Source organism: Tauraco erythrolophus, chromosome 15 (genome assembly GCF_009769465.1).
Source record: "Tauraco erythrolophus isolate bTauEry1 chromosome 15, bTauEry1.pri, whole genome shotgun sequence".
NCBI classification, from domain to species: Eukaryota; Metazoa; Chordata; class Aves; order Musophagiformes; family Musophagidae; genus Tauraco; species Tauraco erythrolophus.
Window position 1 is genome coordinate 3609367 of NC_141479.1, and position 21592 is coordinate 3630958.

The 21592-nt window shown below is 39.8% G+C and overlaps 1 protein-coding gene across 3 annotated transcripts in view; it reads left to right on the forward strand.

Moving 5' to 3' along the window:
• Positions 1–717: 717 nt before the first annotated feature.
• ESRP2 (epithelial splicing regulatory protein 2) overlaps positions 718–21592 on the forward strand; it is a 44084-nt gene continuing 23209 nt past the window's right edge. For all 3 annotated transcript variants that reach the window (XM_086620930.1, XM_086620931.1, XM_086620932.1), the window contains exons 1-3: positions 718–852; positions 1809–1937; positions 20346–20459. In XM_086620930.1, the coding sequence (XP_086477056.1) occupies positions 718–852; positions 1809–1937; positions 20346–20459 (378 nt within the window). The remainder of the gene's footprint in view (positions 853–1808; positions 1938–20345; positions 20460–21592) is intronic.

Consider the following 21592-nt stretch of genomic DNA (forward strand, 5'->3'; position numbering starts at 1 on the left):
CAGCCGGAGCGCGCATTGCCCGCGCCCAGCGCCGGACGGGATCCCGCAAAACTGAAAGCAGGTAGAGGCACTTCCTGCGGGCGGAATTAAAGAGAGAGAAAGGGAGTTTTCCTCTGATCTCCCTCAAAAACCAATCAGGCCAGATCAGCCAGGCGTTGATTCTCCCTCCGTCCCTCCTACACCTTTCCCAAAGGCCCAATGGCCTTGTCCCTCTGGGAGATTGACTAGAGTCACATGAGCTGCACCGAGGGCAGGTAACTCAGGAGAGGGGAAGGGGAAGGGGGAAGAAAAAAAAAAAAAAAAAAAAAGAGAGGAAAAAAAAAAAAAAGCCCAAGCCCAGGCTGGGCTTCTGCCATGATGTCAGAGGGAAAGAAACCCACAGCTTGCTAATTTCGCCTCCCAATCAGCCCCGGGAAGAAGGAGATCACCGGGAACAGGTAGAGATGCAGGCTTTCTCCATTTTTTTTTTGTCTCGAACACCCTACCTCCCAAAGAGCTCTTTCTCTTCTCTTGATATTGTGACTCCTCGTTCGCTCTTTTCCCCTTTGATCACTTGGAGGTAGGGGGTGAGCTTTGTCGGATTTTTTTTTTTTGTTCTTTTTTTTGTTGTTGTTGTGTGTGTGTCTGTCTGTCTATTTTTTTTTTGTCTTTTTTTTTTTTTTTTTTTCTCTTTTTTTTGACCTCTGCTTTTGATTGTAGTTGTTTCCCCCTGTGGTCATGACGGCTTCGCACAGTGACTCTTTGGTGGTGTTGTTTGGGGCAACAGCTGGTGCATATGGGGCTAAACTGGGTTCGGATGAGAGGGAACTAATTCTCTTGGTGTGGCAAGTTGTGGATCTACACAGCAAGAAGGTATGGCTTCGATCCCCGGTGCGAGGGCGCGTTCCCCGGGCGCAGGGCGAGCGGGCTCGCCCGGCCGCTCGCCGCCTCCCCGGAGCCGTTTGTTCATTTCACAAATGCACCGAGGGGAGGGAGTGGGGCCCCCGAGCCCGGGGGTCATTCACTCAGCGGGTTAGTCACTCAAGAAGGTCCTTTTTGTTCCGTTTTAAGGGAAGAAGTAACTTTTAACGAAAGTTTGGCCACTTCCACCCCCCTCGCCCCGTCCCCCTTAAAACATCTGTAGCCTCAAACTCGAAGATGTCTACGGACTTGTAAAGCGTTGAAACAAAAAGCTGCCCTCGGCAGGCTCCGAATGTGCATGCGGGCTAACCTTGGACCCTTTGCGGCCTGCTGCCGCAGCTTTGTTTTTTTGTTTTTTAAACCATTGTTGGGTAACCTTTAAGAGAATATTGAATTCCTTTAATTTTTAGGCTGATCTGAAAAACTGCTCTAATTATTCTTTTATTTTTTTCGCCAAAGCCCTATCATAAACAAGACACCCCTCCCCTACCACCCCCCCCACCCCCCCCCCCCCCCCCGCCCCGAGATGAAGGGCTTTGTTAAAACAAACACCATTATCAATTTCACGAACGGATTCACGAAACTGCCTTAATATTATTATCTTCCCTTTGCAATTAACAACTCCGGCAAAAATCGGTGCTAACTGCAAAAGGCGTCCCGTGAAAACCGGCTCTGATTCACCGAAGCAGAGAGCGTGGCTCTCCTGGGTGGGAGGGAGAGAAACCGAAGCAACGAAGCAAAAGGTTTCGATTTGTGAAATCGACAAATGCTTTTGCTCATTGCGGTTGTTATTGGGAACGTGATACCGCACCTTTCTGATTTTTTTTTTCTGCAGTCTGAATGCCTTGTTAAAAAGAGCCAATTCGATTGTTCCTCACTTTTGCCCATCGTTTGTTTAATGTTTTTAGGTAGGGACACTACACAAATCCCTGGTGAAAGCAGACAATTTGGACTTAAGTGACCAGTGTCGCGAAGTGAGTGGCTTAACACCAGAGGGACTGGGCAAAGCTGAGCCACTGGACCGGGTTCTTCAACAGGTGAGGTGCTGCTCTTGGGAGCAGGGGCTATTCAGGGTGAAGCCTGGGGACAAGATCCAGATGATTTGATAGAAGAAATAGACTTTAATTTTGCTTTTCACTTTGAAATCACTAGCGAGTTTTTGTGTTTATTTTAAAGCTAACCCAAAAGAGACCTGAAATGGGAACCCCGTAATTCTGAAACAGTTATGTACAGTACCAGAGTATTTGAGCTGATGCTCTAGTCCTTGGAAGATCTGGCTTCTGATTATTTTGGTAGATCTACTTTTATTTCAAATTTCTCTTGCTTAAGCCTTAAAATAATAGGCTGATAAGAGCACTACTTCATTAGCAGAGCTAATCAAACTGTCAAAATTTAGGTGGTATGTTTTAATCTACGGGTTCACTGTCATAATGTGTATTAAAAAACTTGACCTTTTCTCACTCGTTAAAGCTAGTTGAAGCCTTCAAAACTATACTTTCATAAAACACCAGCTGTGCTCGTTTTGTATCACTCTGTTCCAGATGAGCTTAATTAGTTTAGTGGATTATAAGGTGATTTGTTTTTTTTTTTTCTATGATTTCTGTATTTTGCTCTTTGGCTCGCCTAATATCACACTAAGACAGTGAATCTGTAAATTTGTATGATCCTTGCAGTTCAAGAGGCCTTTAAGTTAACTAAAATATTTCAGTGCAAATGGTGTATACATAGGCAGTTCCTGAAAGTTTGCTTGCTTTCACCATCTTTTCTATATGTGAAATGTGCTTGAATGGAAAAATACAATAGTGCATTTTTGCGTAACATATAAAACTGGCTTTCCACACCTTGTCTGAATCATTCGTGGGTGTGTTTCAGCAAGAAACTTGCTTAGGCAGTAGAACAGGTTCATGTTGCTGTAACTTCTGGTGACACAGATAACTTGGCAGACTAGATGCTAACCCTCTTTGATACTGAATGGTTAACGCTTTGGAGTGAGCATCTTTGAAAATAGAAATATGTAATTTTTATGTGTCTCAAAATCTGTCAACATTAGCTGCAGATGGTATTTATTCTACTTGTACTAGTTTTGCTAGAGTCCAAGACCAAGAGGTGATTTTTTTTTTTTTTTTTTTTAAAGCTTCAAAATAACCCCTGAGAAAATGTGCAGCTGCAGGTTTGATCTTGTCCCAGATCTTGCACTAAAGACATCTGGAACAGCTTAGCCTAGTACACTCTGTTTACCTTTATAACAGACACACTTTAATTATACGCAATACTTTATGAGAGATTGTATCTTATTGCCATAAATTGCACTGTAGGTGGGTCTGCTTTAGCAAATAAAAGGAAATACTACCTTTGTGTGTAGGTGGGTAGAGACTCTTGAAAAACAAGAATTTTTTTCCTTTTTGTTTGGCATGGCTATTCAACTAAATAATGATTTTGCTATTAATTGTTGGATGCCTGTTGTGATGTGGCCAGTTCTGTCATAGGTCTTCTGGAACACACGTTACGTGAGCTTGTCTCCCTTCACCTCCATGTGTCCTGACTCCATGGGAGTGAAGAGAGAATTAATTGATCTTCCCACTTGCAAGGGTGGCAAAAAGCATATTCTTTAATAATAGATCCTTTTATGCATTTTTGAAGATAAATCCATTAAATGTTTTAATTGCATCATGTATTTTAAGGATGAATCAGGTATTTGTAATATATACAGTTGTGGAGGTTTTTTTAACTCGGTTAAGTGTTTTGATTAGAAAAAGCACAGGTGGGTGAAATGGTTATTTGAAAAGGTGGAAAAGGAAGTAGACTTGCACCTTGATTTGAGATAATGTTGTTAGCTTTCCACACCCTGCTTGGATTGTGGTAGAAGATTTGATGATGATGCTGCTTGAAATTGCTCACTTTAGCACACATCTCAATCATGTAAATGAAAGTTTCAGTGCCTGCTTCTGCCTTTTGCCTTGAGTTCCCAGTCTCTACATGCAGAGGGAAGTGAGAATTAATTGCTAAGCACAAATCCATTGTAACTTTTAACCTTGCTTCAGAGGTCTCTCCCAGCCTCAACCATCCTGTGACTCTGATTCTGTAATTCATAGCTGGTAAACAGTAGATCAGCTACTGTGGGTCTGGAGTTTTTCCATTGACCACAGAAAACCTCTTTCTATTATTATTTAGTTCACTTTCCAGCAATGATAGGGTCTATTAAAAGGCTGTAACCTGTGGTTAAATCTTTATTCTGCTTGTAACCAGGCACTTCAACAAATGATGCATCACGTCATTTTTACTTCATATTCTTACAGTGTTCCATCTCACATGACTTACTACTTGGATTTTTTCTTAAGAAATATTCTAAAATAGGGTTTCCCATTGAAATAGTTTTGCTCTGTAATTTTACGGTGAGATTCTGAAGCACAGCTGTTTGCTGCAATGTATGTTCTATATGTTTTGCTGCAATTTTAAAATACTGTACTTGTCCAGGGTAACAAACATTTGATTCCACAGATGTTAGTGCATCCAGCTGTGTTTTCTGATAGGTGATGTGCAATGTTTTGAAAGCTGTGTTTTGGGTGGGGAAGGGAGATCCTGGGAATGTACAAATATTAGGGAAATAGTTACCTGAAGTCATAAAGTGTGTGCCCTTTGGAAGCGGTCTGCCTGATGCATTTGGTTCAAAATGGCATTGATAACTTCTCTCTGTTGTTGGACCAATAATGGTGAACTTTACGGCTGCTGATTGAGACGTGTTGTTGTAGTTGCAGAATGCTACTAAGTTGAAAAATGTGAGGATGTTTTTTTTTAACAAAGTATGTAGGAAATCTCTAGTTCAAGTGTGTGTTTGGAACTCTCGAGCCTGTGTGTAAGCCTCTAAACATGCATTACCTACACTACTTACTAAAGGGAATAGCATCCTACATTTCTTCCTGCATTACTGGGACATTCTTATTAGGTTTCATTGTTCAGATCCTCAAACCACAGGACTGGCTTATTTAGCATGTTATTTATGTTTTTTCTGAATAACTGCTGGACCTTTATGGTTTCCTAGTTTCCAAGCTTTTAAGGGAGAAATTGTTTTCAGGTGGCTCTCTGAAACCTTGCAGGAATGGAAGCTTGCTTTTAAAGAGCAAAACCAAAATGAACTTTGCCTTTCTCTCAGCCCCATTACTCTGTCATCAAAAAGCCGACATCTTCATGTGCTTCTCTGATTATAGCCATGGGGGTTCTAAGTTAAAGATCGAATACTAAGTTGGAGGTGTTGTGGATTTCTTAATCCTTCCTGTATAGAAAACCTGGCTGAATCAGCATGACTTGCCTTAAGACGTGTTACTTTCCTTTTGCAAGACAATATTTGCATGTCTCCCTGACAAAGGATAAGTCTAAGAAGAGCTAATAATTTTGGAGAGCTGTCTGCAGTATTTAGCTGTAATTACCATCTTACTTTGAAGGATATACATAAAAAGGGAGAGGTTCTCATGAGACCGGAGTCTGCTTTTGGACCAGTTTAAAGCACCCAAATTTCATCCATGGATTGACATTTAAGTATTAAAAAATTGTTTGAAATGCTGTCCTAGTCTGGCTGATCTTTCACTGCATTGCACATGGAATCCAATACATCAACAATAGATTTGATTCATATTCTTAAGCACAGAAAGACAAAGCTGAGCCTTTTTCCCCCCACTCTCCTAAACTAGGGACAAATTGCAAACACGGAGGGGCTGCCACTTCAGGTGGTAGCAAATTACCAGTTCTCCAAAGCATGTTTGGTTGCCTGTTGGTCATCCAGCTGAGCTGCAGGTGCAATTTATTTTCTCACCTATCAACAAATTTAGCAACAAACAAGCTGGTTAGATCGGCATTTGGAAACAAATGGGATGGGGGGAGAGGCGGAAGAACCAGTGAATGCCTCTAACCTGATAAACCGGTTACAACTTTTTTTTTTTTTAAGAGAAACTTGTTCTGCAGCCTCCTCTTCACAAAGTGCTAGCAGGTTTTCTTGGCTCACCTGCCAGCTGTCACACCTTCATTTTGGATAAATGATTCTTTGAATATTTTTTAAGATATACCTCTGAACCTGCAGACTGCAGAAAAAAAGTCTGAAAATGCAGGATGATTGTCTTTTTTTTTTTTTTTTGAGTCTCATGGTTGATTTTCCAACTTCAGATTATTTGGTGACTGCATCACCTCATAAAACTCCTAACAGAGACTGTATTTTTGAATATTTGCTGGATCTGAGTGCTGAAGTTTTGGAGCAGGTGTTTGGTAAACCTTTGGCAAGTGTGACTGTGGCTCCACAACAAATACTTAGGGTGTAGTCTCACAAGATTTGGCTTCAGCAGTGAAGCCAGCTTCTTTCTTGCCCCTGCACCGTACTTTGCCATCTTTTTGTTGTGTCAGTAAAACTCTGTGAAGCTGTGCTGTAAACAGGATCACTGAGAAGAGCAGGTAGGGTGGGAACTTCTAAGCTGCTTTGCTGTCCAAGCTCACGTCCCGTGAAACTACACCCTTTGGTTGTATTTTCATGATCCAACATGTTTGAAGGCGATACCAGCTTAAGGTATTTCTGCCCCCGCATTCTATTCTCAAGCTGCAGTTGTATGAAAACTTTTTAGTGGTGGCAACTTTCGCTTAGGTAAGTGCTGCTACATGGACCTCCCTCACCTGCCTTCAGCCAATACAAAAGTTTTCAGGGCTGCATATTAAACTGGAGCAGGGCACTGTTCTCAGTTAAAAACGGCTCTGTTTTGGAGCGGTCCTGTCTGATGTGCGGTGTGGCAGATGAGGTAGTTTTTCTGAGGGCAGCTGTAGCACCAAGGTATGGGCAAGCAGCGTGGGAGAAAGGAGAGAAACATTTTCAGACAGGTGGGCCACCAAGCAGTTAGTGTTGTGAAACTGTGGCCTTGGTTTGGTATCAGCAATGAGTGATGAGGGTTTCCTGATAGACATAAGGTGGCCTTCAGGCTATCAAGGCAGGGAAGGGATAAAATCCTGCTCTTACAGGAGGGCTGAGTGTGCTGTGTGCCTGTAGCCTTATGGGGGGTTCTCGCTGTATGTTAGCATCTAATAGCTCCCTGTTTTCATTGATAAACTTAGATGAGCATTGGTTAAATTATGTGTAATACCTGATATAGGAATACCATCAGTCTTTATTGTGGGGAAGTAAGGATGGCTAATGCTTCCTGTAGCTGCAGGCTGTTACAGTGTGGAATTTTTTGTCTTTAGCAATGAAAATGGAAGGCTAACTCTTGTTTCAAAACCCTAGTTGTAATTCTGTTGTTGATGGTATAGATAAACTGTTTTTCCCTTTACAAATCCTCTGTGCTACCCAGCTCTCACTATGTTATGACTGAAACACACAAATCTGTTCTCTCAAGTACAGAGAAGAGTTAGTACCAGAAACAGTTCCTCTGTTATGTGTATTATATATGCGTATACCTGAATATATGTATGAATTCATTTGTTATTGGCAGCATTTGTGTTCTGTTAGGTTTTGTGCAAAAGCAGTAACCTTAGCTTCTCTGAAGGCTGCAGTACTTTAATCTGAATTCCTCAAGTATTCCTTTAAACCTTGCTTTGTTCCTATAATTAGGTGCATTTCACTTCAGAATGAGCAGAGAATTAAATAAAGGAATTTGTTTAAAGCTTCGTATTCTTTTCTTTGCAAGCATAAAAATGTGGCAGTCTTGGCTAGCTAGCTGGGCTATCTTCTTTTAAAATTAGAAGTGCCAATATTCATTAGAAGTGAATAATTTGGCCCAGTGGTTTGAGGATAAGCCTGAGTAGACTTTATGATAGCAGATGCTGCTGCTTGTTCTGGTGAAGTTAAACAGTAGCATTTAATCTCTTGCCAAGTCTGGGTGGAGAAGCATATACTTAAAAATAAACTTTAGTATGACCTGTCCGTAATAGCGTGAAACGTCGTTTTTCAGGCAGTGTGATGCTGTGCAGTGTTTGAAAACTGTGTCACTAGCACGTTTGGATGTTCTCACAGCTATGATGTTATGCCTGAACACTTGAATTTTTCTTGAAATTGTACTTGCAGCTTTTTTAAAAGTCATTGGAAGACAGTAAACCTCAGAGTAGAAGCCTTTTAATAAAAAGATTGGTGAATTACGTGATCCTCAAAGATTGCGAACTTCTTTCCTTTAACTGGCTGTAAGTAGCTACTGAAAAAGTCACTACAAATGAGTTAATGAACTGTTGTCAGAGTTTTCAAAAGTGGCTGAGGAATAATAAGTGATGAATAACAGATTAGTATTCTACCATTTTGACAATAAGTATATATGCAGTGCTTCTACCAGTACTTACATGTTAACATAGAAACAGCTCAGAAAACTTTGTGTGGATGCTCTGGATCGTTTGCAAAACTTCACTGTTTCCCTCTTCCTCTGGTAGCATTTTAGCTGGCTCTTGTCACAGCTTTTGAAAGGGTTGCACAGTTCTTGCGTCTATGTGTTGGTTTACTTGGCATTTTTTCCTTTTTTTTTTAGTTATATGCAGAAGGTCTTGGGTAGCTAAGTGCTGCCAAACGAGGGCAACATCTCTGTCAACGTGTTGCAGCACTTCTTTGCTGAACAGTTAGGTTTAAGAGTGACGCATAGATGCTGGAATTGATATTGCTAGCAAAGCAGTGTTGTGGCCAAAACTAAAAATGCTGATTTATTTCTTTTGTAGCAACTACTGGCATAAAGTCAGACTTGTTTTATTTTATAATTTCTATAGTTAAAAATGTAACTTTTATGTCTCATGGCCGGAAATATAAATAGTAATTCTCCCTGTTTCTCACATTCATGTATTTGCTATCCACTGTCTGCTCTGGAAAAGCCTTTTTTTACTCATAGTAGTTGCTGCTTTTTATAAAAACTGCAGAGATGTCATGTTTTCCTGTGTGATCCATTTCTGTTAGCTGCAACAGTTTTTCTTTCCCCCTGCTGCCTTTCTTTGTAGAGCTGCAGTGGGCAGAGAGGGATAAAAGGTGTTGAGAAATGGATATTGTATGAGCACTAAAATATTGGAAAGAAACTTAAGATTAAGAAACAGTTGTGTTCTCTTTTACAAAAACTTTGCTCCTGTGATGATTTTGGACATGTTAGCTTAAAAGAACAGATTCTATTACTAGAGCTCTAGGGAAGTCTCTGAACTGTGTTATCATTCTTACTGAATTGAAATGAAATCTAATTAGTGGTGTTTCCATCCTCTGGCTCCAATTCTAGAGAAGTTTAAGCACGTGCTTTAACATTATAATGAATTGTGTCAACATTTGAAGTGTGTGAAATGAAGAGTCTTTACAGAAATTATGGCAGAATTACTTTCCTGATAAGTAATTCTGTTGCAGTGAATTGCAGTAAGAGTAAAGTTGAGCTATAGCGCGCAACTCGGGAAATAAAAGTACAAAAACCACGGTGGAAGTTTTGCTTCGTAAGTAGATCTCATTGTAGCTGTGTACCTGAAAGTTAATTTAGGAGTCCTTTGCAGCTGAAAAGAGACACAAAACAGTATTTAACACGTCAAACCTGTTGAATCAAGTTACTGTTGGATTGGAGGGGGATGCATGAGATATTGAAAACTGGAAAATACATAGCAGTCACAAGACATGACTATGACAGAGTTCTGGGGTTTGCTTGGTCGATAACATTGGCTAATACACGAGTAACTTCTTACAGCAGAATTAAACTGTTACAGGATGAACTTTTGCTTATATGTAAAGTGTGTGAAATGGCACTATGTAAATACGAAGTGCAGGAGAAGAAAACTGCTGCTTTTGTGGTATGCTTAAAGAAACAAAAGAAAACATAAATCAACAACCTCTTCCTATGAACCTCAGATGCTGATCACAAGAAGCTGTGTGACTTGCTCCATATTCCAGAGAACTCGTATCAAGTCTTTTCAGTCATAATGATCTCATTTTGGAAACGAGAAGGTACCTGAAAGAGAGGATGTAGTTCTGTAAGAGGAAACAACATCTAAATGATGTCACCATTTTAATGTCACCATTAATGTTCTTATTCTGTATTGCGTAGGTCTGAATCCCTTGGAAGGCCAAGTATAAATTTTGATCTTACTCAGTTATGAACTTCTGAAGTCTTAGAGATAATAATTTCATACTATCATTTTTCCCTTTCTCAAAAATAACCAATTCCTGACACATGAGGTGGCTGCCCTAACCTGTGACTTTAAAATTTCAGAGATCAAAGGCAAGCTGATTTAGGGATCTGCTTCCACTTCTCCTTCATGTATATTTGTGAAACATATTGAAGAAGAAAGAGAAAGCTTTCAGTTTCCAAAGCAGAGTAGAGCCAGTTTATAAAAGCTTTACTTTTTTTCTGATTTTTAAGGGTTTGCGTAAGGATCACTTGGATTCTTATATAAGAAAAGATATTTGGATATCAAGGCTGTTATTCACAAAACTCCATGCCTATGATATTCTTACAGTATTAGTTTAAAGGAGAGGCAGGAGTATGAAAGAATCTTGAAGGAAACGGAATTGTGGGTAGTGCGTATGTCTGTCTTCTTTTTATGTCTCCTTTTCTTTTTGCTTTCCCTGGATATTACTACGAAAACAACCTGAAAAACAGCCTAATAGAAAAAAAATGCTTTAATGTTGCAGATATTGGCTATTCTCCTACAACTGGTTGAGCTTGCACTACAAACAATGAGGTAGTATTGAGTAAATAGAACAGTACCATGCATTACAGTCAATAGAGCCAGTGCTAAAGATCACATTGCTAATGAAAGTTTGTCCTTGAAACAGAGGTAAGAGGGAGTGGGGGAGGTATAGAACAATGTGAGAGAGAGCTTGTGCTTAAGTCAAGACTTTAGGACAGTAGCAGCATATTAATTAAAACCTAAAGCTTGGAAAGTATGTTCAACCTTGTCTTTCAGGCGGTAATGACTTGCTTTTTGAGTTGAGCTGATAGCAAGAAGCCTGTGAGCAGTGTGAGGCACCATTGTAATCCTGCCTGAAATGTAGGTAAAAGGTTGACAGACTATGGATTTTTGTGCTTTACTAATATTCAGATTTTCCTGAAAGAGTTATCTTTTGCTTAAAGACAGACTCAGGAGTAATCTAAGCTAGCAAATGCTAAGGTGTTCTGCAAGATATGCACCTTTTTTTTGCGTTTTTTTTTGTTGGTTTTGATAGCTATTGGTCTCTTTCATACAGGTTAATTTCTAGGTGAAAACTTATTTTATCTCCTTAAATGTTTCCTTATTTAGCAGCTTTCTGACAGATAGTATAGTAGTAAAGTAAGTCCAGAAACTGAAATTCTTATGTTGCTGGACTGGAGTGCTTTATCTTACACAAGGCTAACTTCAAGTAGCTATTTGTGGAGTACTCTGCATATTTCAACACACTCTTATTAAAACAGATTGTGCTTTTGCAGATAAAAGCTGTGACCTGATTGCTGTGACATTTAGATGGCCTGAACCATAGTCTTGTTTTTTATGCTTAATGCATTACCTGAATTAGATGTTGTAGATACCATAGCTGGAAAGCATGCAAATAATCTGGTGTTGCAAACTTCCATCTAAGAAATAATTAATCAAAAATGGTCATAAAATGCTCAAGTGGCCTGACTTGGACAGATCTTTGTCTTGGCAGAAGATTAGATTTTTGCATTCTTTCCTAAGCTTTTAGTTAGCTATTGTTTACTTTGTAGCACAAAGACCCAGGCCCAATTAAAATGAGCCAAAGAAAGAAATAATGTGGAAGTTTCACCCTTAAGACGGTTTATTACAGTCCTGAGTCACGATGTTCTCTTTCCTGTACTCTCCAAACTTCACAGTACACTACTATGCATGACAACTGTTGCTCCATTTCTGCATTTCATATTCTGCCTGTTGCTGAACCAACCATACTAAACAAACCTATTTTTATGCAGAAAATTAACTGTAGGCTAGCGTCATCTAAGCTTAAAGTTTCCAATCCCTCGATGCAATCCTGAAGGAGTATGATGAATTTTAAAGTACTTTTCTGTGTTGAGTGGAAGGATGTGATAAACTTGAAGAGTACCTTCCACTTTTCTCCTTCTGAACTCCTATAGTCATAATAGGTATATGTAGGCTGTGCACCTTCCTCGCTTGAGAACTCTGTTGTGACCTGTACAGTAACAACGAGGAGGAGGACAGGGTGATGTTACTTTCTGAAACTTCAGCTTCCCAACAAGGTAAAAGATGAAAGTGAATATCTTGAAAGAGCTTTAAAAATATATTCTGTATTTTTAAACTACTTACGGAATCTCATGGCAGAACCCCAAGCATATAATTGAGACCTTAACCCTGTTACCTTTGTTACTCATGCCATGGCTGGAAAAGAATTAGTTTTTCCATGAGAGAGCCAACAATACAAGTTTGTCTATACAGATACCCAGTGTAGGGGAAACTGTTTCAGAGCAGCAGCAGAAGCAACAGGATGTGTGGTGCCTGGTTTGCTGTTCTTGGACCTCTTCTCAGGAAAGAATACCAAATGACAAGATTAGTAGATACTTGAGGAGAAGACAGTCTACAGTGCTTGAAGCTCAGTGCCACATCCTCAGAGACTGAGGAGAGCAAACTTGCTCTTACACTTGCAAATTCCAGAGTGGGATGGACACTCTGGTTCTGGGTAATATGTGAATATTTCTCTCTCGAGTACAATTCTGGTGGCCACTGTGATCGAATACTCATTCAGTTATTCAATAGATTTTATACTACTTCAAGAGACATAAGGTTATAGGTAACTTGACTGGGCATACTGAGCACAGTTATGTTGTCTGTGGCATGCTGAAAATGAAAATTGTGCTTTTGTCCAGTTTAGTCTGCAGTTGCTAAATAACCTCCGACATTAGTGTTCAGTAGAGCAAAAAATCGCTTTCCTCTTAATAGGAAAAATTCAAACTGGCAATATTGGTTTTGAGCATTTCTAGTGAGGGAACCTGGGCTGCCTCTGTCATGCTCTGCAAGTTTCCCCTACAAAGAAATGAAACCAAGGGGCGGTTTCTTTTCATGTTTATGTCTGAATAGTATCTAAATACAGTCCTTTTTCCTATGTTGCTAGAGGGAGGGGAAAACAAAAGTTAGCTGCAGCTTGTGGCTGCGCTGGGGTTTACACTGTTTCTTTTTTTTCATGCAGCAATTTCAGTACAAGGTCACCATGTATCCATTATCAGCCGTATGGAACAGCAGTTAACAGACGAACAAAGGCACGGGCTTACTATAGGATTCTCTGTTTAAAAAGTTACCTAGCACAATAAAGGGTTATCATACTTGTAAATACTGCTGAAATGCAGTCTGTGCACCTCCCAGTAGTATTGACATGCTTTAAATTCCTCCATTGCATGGATAAGGCTGACATTATCACCAGGGTTTGAAGAGTGAAGGAGCAGAAAACTGCCCATGGAGAGTATTGTAAATATATGGGAAACCCTCATGAGTGTAGGGTCTGAGGCACAAAGTCCAAGTGAAAATATTTCCCAAAGTTGACATGTCATGGTATGGTGTGTGTGTGTGTGTGTGTGTGTGTGTTCAAGCTTTGTATAGCAAACCTGTGTCGTGTTACTCTTGAGATTTCTCGTACTGTGTTAGAGTCTGTAAGTCTTAAGTGAGACTTTAGGGTTGTGGCATGTTTGTTTTTCAGTGATGCTCCGATCTTACTTATGTTTTGGTGGCAGAATAGTTCTGTTAATCAAATTTGGCTGCATCTCATCTCTTGATTTCTTCCCCTTCCCCTCCCCAGACAACACGTCCTTCGCCAAACACACAAACACCCCCATGTGTATACGCTGTGGTGGCATTGATCTAATGATCTTTAGTGTAGCTGTAGAGTAGGCAAAACAGAGAGAGCCTAAAGGGATCAGAGAATCACACAGTAGCTGAGGTTGGAAGGGACCTATAGTCCCACCCCTGAAAGCAGGATCACCTAGAGCAGGCTGCCAAGGACCATGTTCAGCTGAGCCTTGAATATCTCCAAGGATGGAGACTGCAACTTCTCTGGGTAGCCTGTTTCAGTGTACAGTCACTGGAGATCTCCTTTCAGGAGCTGCACCTGCAGCTATATAATTGGTTTTGAGTATTCTCTGGCAATAAACTGTAGAGGGCTTTCTGTAAAATCAGGCTTTGAGGCAAGAACTGCAATACCTTTGCCTGTTGAAGCAGAACTTGGAGTAAAGAATTTTCAGAGACACCTTTTTGGAGACTGTGATTTGTTTTCCATGCTTCTCTCACTTGAAAGAAGACAGATCATTGTTATATGCTGTATGCTGCAAGCAAAGAATGACCCATACCAAAGGCCTAAAAGACGGTTTAAAGTAGTGAATTACAGTAATGTCTAATAAGTAATGATTTTTTTTGTTTTCACACAAGTAAGACTGGATGTCATACATGATTGTAAACAGCATGGCTTTAGTGAAGGCATATGTGATGTTCATTGCAAAGGGGCAGTATATAATGTTAATATGCAAAGTATGTGGTCCCATTGCTAGGAGAGCTGCAATTAGAAAAGTTGAATGTCTCTTCTTCCATTGACAATCCACGTGTAGTGAAGTGTGAGTATGCATGAGAGTGAAATCTGGTATTTCTGGATTGGAAAAGAAATGCTTTATGTGGTTGCTACTTATGTTGTTTTCACAACATAAGCCACCACTATATGTGTGCAAGTCTGTATAGATCTTATAGTATTACTGACTTGTTTTGGCAAATTCGGTTTGATAGTATGTCTGATGGACTACGAGCTGTAGTTCTCAAACTTCATCTAATAAAATGTAACAAATTTCAGGGCCTCAAGAAATTTAGAAATAATTTTATACATTTGGAAAGTCTGAATTGTTAGATGTGCAAACATGAAAGTTCAGCTGATCGGATGAGTTTTTTTATATTATAACTTGTATCACTGTCTGTAATGCTATATGTTAACATCTGCATGTGTACACAGAGATACATGTATCTGTATATTAGAGCTGCCTGCCTGTAATAGTTTCTGTGCTGCCCTCCACCTTTTTTTTCTAATAATTGCTTACTGGAGGAAGTCTCTTATATAGGTAAAATAATTTGTGAAAGAGATCTAAAATAGATATGTAGTTTCTGCTTCACATGGAGATGTGTGCTAGTCAGAGTGGAAATTTGTTCTTGATTTCTTAAAATGAATATGGAAAAAAACTCCACATGTAACTAATTTTCCAGGTTCGAGCAAAAGATGTGTAAGCAGTTCACATTTATGTGCCTCAGATACATTTTATTTTTTTTTATCTCAAACAGTGTATTTTACAGATCTGTGGAGAATATTTTCACTTTCTCTATGACCAAAAGATGTCACTCCTGAATAAGTTTTTTTGCAAAAGACTGATCTAAAATGCCAAGCCAGTTCAATTTTTTTTTACAGGCTTTATCCCAAATCAAATATCATCTGTCTGTCTCACTGTCTTAATTTTTGGCTGAACCAGGTGGGATTTGTCCTCCCACCTAAGTCTAAACATGGCATAGAAGTCAAAATGAGCACTTTTTAATATGCTAATTTGGCAGAAACTTGATCATGTAATCATATGTAATCATCAAATTGTTATCTCTGGGCGTTTTAGTAATATGCCTGTCGATATCACTGATTTGAAACCAGGTCCCCACACCAGGAGGATCATCCTTTGTGAAAAGAATAATTGATAAATCTAATAACACATCTTTCTACTTGGGAATAGATGCATGTCTACTTAAGCATGGACTACAAGCAAAGCTGCTTTGTGGATTTTTTTGTTATGCTTCAGCATAACGTTCCATACCTGGTTAAATTGCAACGATGCCTTTAATTCTGAAGTGTTGTGAATAATTTTTTGTCTTGCCTGATGCTGTTAGCTGCGATGGGTCAGTAGGGCTAAGAGAAGCAAACCAGAGAAACTTTGTGCATCGCTAAAGGAAAGGATCCCATCTTGAAGAAGCACTAGGAGCTGCTGAAGGTCTGATTAGTAAGAAGCAGCCAAATTTTCTGTAATTTCTCGGAGGTGAATTACAGAGAGAATTCCCTGGAGAATGTTGGTGTTTTAGGAATGGTTCAGTTGACAGACTGGATGTGTTCTGCAACTGAATTATCTCAGTATTTCATTACCACACCAGGCACAGATACAGTGCAGATGTGGTGGCCTTTCTCAAGGATGAGAGCTATTTTTAGTTAGGGAAATGAGAATATACAAATAGCCAGAGGTTAATTTTAGTGCTTTGTGCATCATAACTATAGAAAGAGCTTGATGAAGAATCTTCTTGTTTCTCTCAGATCCACAGCTTTGTTCAGTTACAGTTAAGGCAACACGAAGGGGGCTGTATCATTTCAGCCGCTTGGGATTCGATTGCAGAAAACACAGCAGCTTGTGCTGGCTTTCATCCAGCTTTGCTGCTGGCGAAACATGTCCCTTCACTCTCTTTGTAGTCTCAGCTACATGACCAAAATCCTGTTTAGCCAGTTTTTCAAACTGCTGCTCAAACTCTCTCCTTCCCTCTCCCCACCTTTTGTCTAAGAACTGCTTTAGGTTTCATGGAGGTAAACGTACAGAGCAGCTTGTTTGATTGTTCCTCTTCTCCCTGTTCGGTTTTTAATCTCGGTATGGAATTATTGAACATGTTCCTTTAAATATGGAATGATTCATCAGAGCTCTACTCGAGAGGCTGATCTGGTGGAACAAGCAAATAAAGGGCGGAGGGCGATGCCAGTGCACTGTGGTTCTTGCAGTCGAAATGAGGGCTGGTTGCAAGATGCAGACCGTGGCAATTAACGCTCTGTATGGCTCTGTTGCTATGAAATGAGTAGAGTTACAGAGGAGACACAGGGTGTGTGAGCCTGGTGGAGGAAGTCTTAAGGTGGGGCAGCTTTGCATGCTGAAGTGGGGGAGTGCTGTGGAGGGCAGCGTGAAGGTGAATGACAGGAGGTAAATAGCTGAGATGGTTTTTATTAGTGGAGTGAGGATGTGGGTGGAATTTACAGAGTGACAGAGTTGTGGACAGGTTGCTCAACGTGTGAGAGAAAAAATGTAATGTAAATCTGGCACTGGTCTTAACTTGTCCTTAGCTTGGTACAGTTGGGTGTATGCTGGTTCAAGGTTGTTTTTTGAGATGCTGCCTGAAATTCATAGTGCAAAAAAGGAGGATGAAGATGGCTTTTCTGCAGGAATGCTGAATTGCTTAACTAATATTTCAGTGTGGCTTTATAAACCACAGCTGCACTGGTTGCTTTAACCCCTTTTGATACATGTAGTAGGCTATATCTACTGCCTGAAGGACTTAAGGCTCTGGTGTAATCTGTAATAATGAGAGCTGGTCCACAGCTATGTTTTTCATGCTTAACCTTTCCAGAGTTTGGAGACATCTCATGTAGAGGAAAGAAGCCATTTCAGGCTAGTCTCAAATATCTGTTGTTCCTCTGTGGCAGTGTTACTCTTTCTATTTTGCCCCACGCTCTTCTCCTAGGTGAATCTTGCTATTCACACTCTGCTGCCCCATTCCTCTCCTCAGTTAACCCATGCGATAGCTAAGCAGTTTTGGAGGGGAAGGATTGCTTATGTCTCCTGACTGTTCTTCCCACGTTCCTTTTGCCTCTTTTGGAGCAGAACACCCCAAAGTTTGAAAAAGGCTATTTTAAAAATAGAAGTTTCTAAATAAGCATGCAGCAAGGCCTGCCAAACTCGTGGCATTTTATCTAAGGCACTTTAAGCTGCTAGCTTCTAGTAAGAACAGTAGAGAATTGTTTTGAAATGTCGATTGTCCCATTGGAAGGGAGTTCACAATATTGAATGTCATCACTGACGTTTAATAGATATGCAGTGCAAATTCTTAGGCTCAGTTAAAAATAAACACAAATGCTACCCCTCATGCCCTTAAACCTTAGTACACTTGGAGTATTGGGCTTATTGGTGTCTTTATGCAATGTTTCACTCTTCTTGATGTCTTCTCACCAGGGGCTTCTGAAATAGCTGTATTGCATATCTGTCTTTTCAGCTGTATGTTGTGTAGGAAACACCATTTGAAAAAAAATGTGAATATTTCAGTGCAACAGTCTTGAGTTTTTACCAGCTTGACTTACACCATTTGGCCTGAGCATTTCCTCCTTTGTCCAAACACTTCTCTCCTTCTGTTTTCTAACTTGGTGAAGACTTTTTGAAGTGCAGTTCTTCTGTTTTATTTGTGAAGCAGGAGGCTGCATACATTTGCTGCTTCCCTCAAATTGTGTGTGTTGGATTTCTTCTCATATCTGATCAAAATATCTTTCTAATTGCACTCTCTATATGAGCTCTTCTGCATCTTCAGAAGCACAAGGTACAAAGTTGAAGGTTTGGGGAGTGTTTTATTACTGTTCATCGGTAAGACTCTGCTTCCTTTTGGCAAGATTCCCTGTTCACTTTCTGGAGGCTAATTCCTATCACCGTTTCCAATCCCTTTTTACAAATATTTGCTCTCTGCTGTGCCCATAAGTTAAAACAGAAAGCAATAAGATGCTGCATTTAGTAAGAAGGCAATCCTCCTCGTGTCTTTTATTACGATGAGAATATTTGTTGTCATTCTGTGACTCTGGCAGTCCCCAGAACTGCATTTCTGAAGTGGTTCCTTTTGAGTCCTCTGAATTTTTTTTTTTTCCTGGTGTTTACACATCAGCTGAGGTATTTTGAGCACTTTCAGATCTCAGTTTTCTGACTTTAAATCATCTTTAAACAATGACTTGCTTTATAGCCTCAGGTTATTCAAGACTTCAACTCCTGGTAGGAACACAACATGAACTAGCAATGAGCAGGAAACTGGCTTTCTGAATCTGCAAGAATTTGGGTTGTTTGTTTGTTTTGGGGGAGGGGAGGTGTGTGTTGTTTTTGTTTGTTTTGGAAGTATTCAAAGAATTGCATTATAAAGGATTTTTTTTGGGGGGATATTTCACCCTTCTTAAAGTTTTAAATATCGTCTGTCTGATATGAAATAACTTGTATCTGTGTACATATATCTGCAAATTAAGCAGTTTACAGGAGATGCTGATGTAAGTGCCTCTCCTCACACAGCTCTGCCCCTCTGTTCTCTGTCTTGATGCTTAGTAGCCACCACTACAGCATTTCTGAACTCGAATGGTAGTGGGGTACTGGTTAGCTGTCCAAGCCTAGAAAAGGGCCTGAACTGGATTTGGGCAGTTATTTTGAAATAAAACCTGGGTAATCGTGTCTCTTCTTCTACTAAATCACGCTCAGTACATGACTTCTCCCTTGTGAAGCCTTACCTTTGGGATGCAGGCGCTGCAACGTTTGTTCAGGTAGTGAATACGGTGTAGCTGCAGGATCAGATCATCAGGACATCACCTTTCCTGAGCAGAGACTGTGACTATGTAAAGTGTCACATGTGTTGATGATAAAACACACCAACCCTCTTTTCCCCTCGTGCACAGGTTAAGAGACAGTATAAAGATATTGTCTGAGTTTCAAGTCAACTTGTAATTGGCTTTTGGGGGTGGTTGTTTTGGAGTTGTAAGCTGTTGCTGAGAGCAGTGGGTGGCTACTGCATCATGATGTTAATTATTGCTTTGTTTGTGAGGTGATACTTTCCTGGAGGGAGTAGCATCAAGAGGGAAGCTTAGGATAATTATATTTGTCCCCTTGAAAGTTAGCTAACAAGCTACTATTTACTGATTTGGAACATGTAGATACTATAATACATTAGTTGACTATCATGAGCAAGGAATTTAACACTGGTGTGGAGTAATAAAAGGCTAAAATCTGTTGTATAAGGATGGAAAATAACATTGAACAAGACAGATGGAGCCCTTTCCTTCTGAGAATTAACCTGTTGGGGGTTATCCATCCCACAGGTAGGGAATAATTTTGTTTTCTCTAGTGTTTGTAACACTGTACCTTTACCAAGAATTTTCATTGACTTGGATCCAACTTCATTATAATTTCACTTTTGAAGGTATTAGACCACAATTTGTTGGCTTTTCTTAACATACAACTTTTGAAACATTAGTAAATCCTGATGGGTAGCTTTTTTCTTTTTGAAGTTCAAATTAAAAAAAAAAAAATAAAAAAATAAGGAGATAACTGAAGTCCAAGGTGCCATAGGTGAAGAAAGGCTATTGAAAAATCAGTATAGTGATTGATCTTGAAAGGTTTTTTCTTTCAAATCTTTTATAGCATTTATTATAATTGGTTCAGATTTTGAACATTACTGTTATAACACCATGACCTTTCATATGAACTCATAATTCTGCCATATTGTCCTAATTGTTCTTTTTACCGTACTTACGGTGTTCTTATTTTCTGTTCTGCAAATGCATATAGTTTCTTTGCCTACCTTTATCAGGAACCCATGTCTGTTCTCCATCATGTTTTTTCAAAAGCTATTACACAGTGCTGAATTATTTTATCGTTGTTTTTTTTTTTTTTTTTTTAAAGTATTTTAATAATGGTAACTGCCCATTTTGTGGGATTACCTTTATCAGTCAGTACAATTAAATTTTTCACTTTATTTTTCAGTTTAGTCAGCTCGTATCCAGTGATTTGAAAGTACTTGGAAGGAGCTCTTACACACTCTGCAGTGATGGCCAGTTACTCATTCGACAAGTCCTCCACCCGGAAGCATCTAAGAAGGTATGACATCAGAACTGATACAGAAGGGCAGTCTGTGTTTTAAGGACATCAAAGAAAACAGCTTATGTGAGTTTGAGATGAGCAACGCAATTCAACCTCCAAGGATATTTAAGATGATCCCTTCCCTGTCTCAAACCTGTGTAGCAGAGAAGTAGTTCCTGGAAATTGCTCTTGGAAGTCAGCTACAGTACTTGAGGTCTCCCAGATGAGCATAATGAAGAGGAAAATTAGGAAAGACAGGATAGAGACAGGAACAATGCAAGTACTTTGAATTCTGTGTCTTAAGAAATGGAAGCAAAGGTATAACAGGTCTAACCTCAGCAGAGGTGATGGAGAACTATTGCTTTGTTTAGACTTGAGTTAAACCACAGGTTCTGCAGGGAGCCATGGGTTTCTACCAAGATCTGAAATTGGTGGGAGCCATGTGTCAACGTCCTGTAAACACACAGGCAGTGACTTGCCTTGGACAATGGCAGTGGTTCCCCCTCTGCATTTATTCAGCGGGAGCAGTGCTGCAGCTTATTTGCTACTCCCACACGAAGCAGCAGTTTCCACTCCAGTTCCTGCGAGGGCTTAGAGCAGGCTGTCTTGCACAGGGAGAAGAATCTTGCCTTCGTACAGGGTGGTGGCTCTTGAGTTAGCCTGCTTGGCAGGGTCTGCAGGAACCCCGCAGGAATGGAAGCTGCTGACATGGAAGAGGTTAACTGATCAGTTGTGTTTATTTCTTTTCCCCCCTCTATATAAGGTTATCAGCTCATGCCGAGTTTCTACAAATATTCGTTTGGCATTCATGTCACATTAAAACATAACTCTGTGACTTTTTATGAGAAGCGCACGTTCATTAGGAATGAAGTAAGGAAACAGGAATGATACTTCATATTCAAACATGATAGTACCTTTTTTTTAACTTCATGGCATCCTGCAATACAGATTGCGGGTAACTCTTTGTACTTCCCTCTTGAAACAAATGGACTAAAACAAAACAAACACTGTAATGTTGTGGAAGAAATAATTGTTTGTACCAGATCAAGGAATAGATCTGATCGGGTGTTGAGTCTCTTAATACTGCATTTCTCTGTTCTCTTTTTTTCTAATTCAATACTTTTTCATTTGAGAAAGTTTATTTCTCTCTG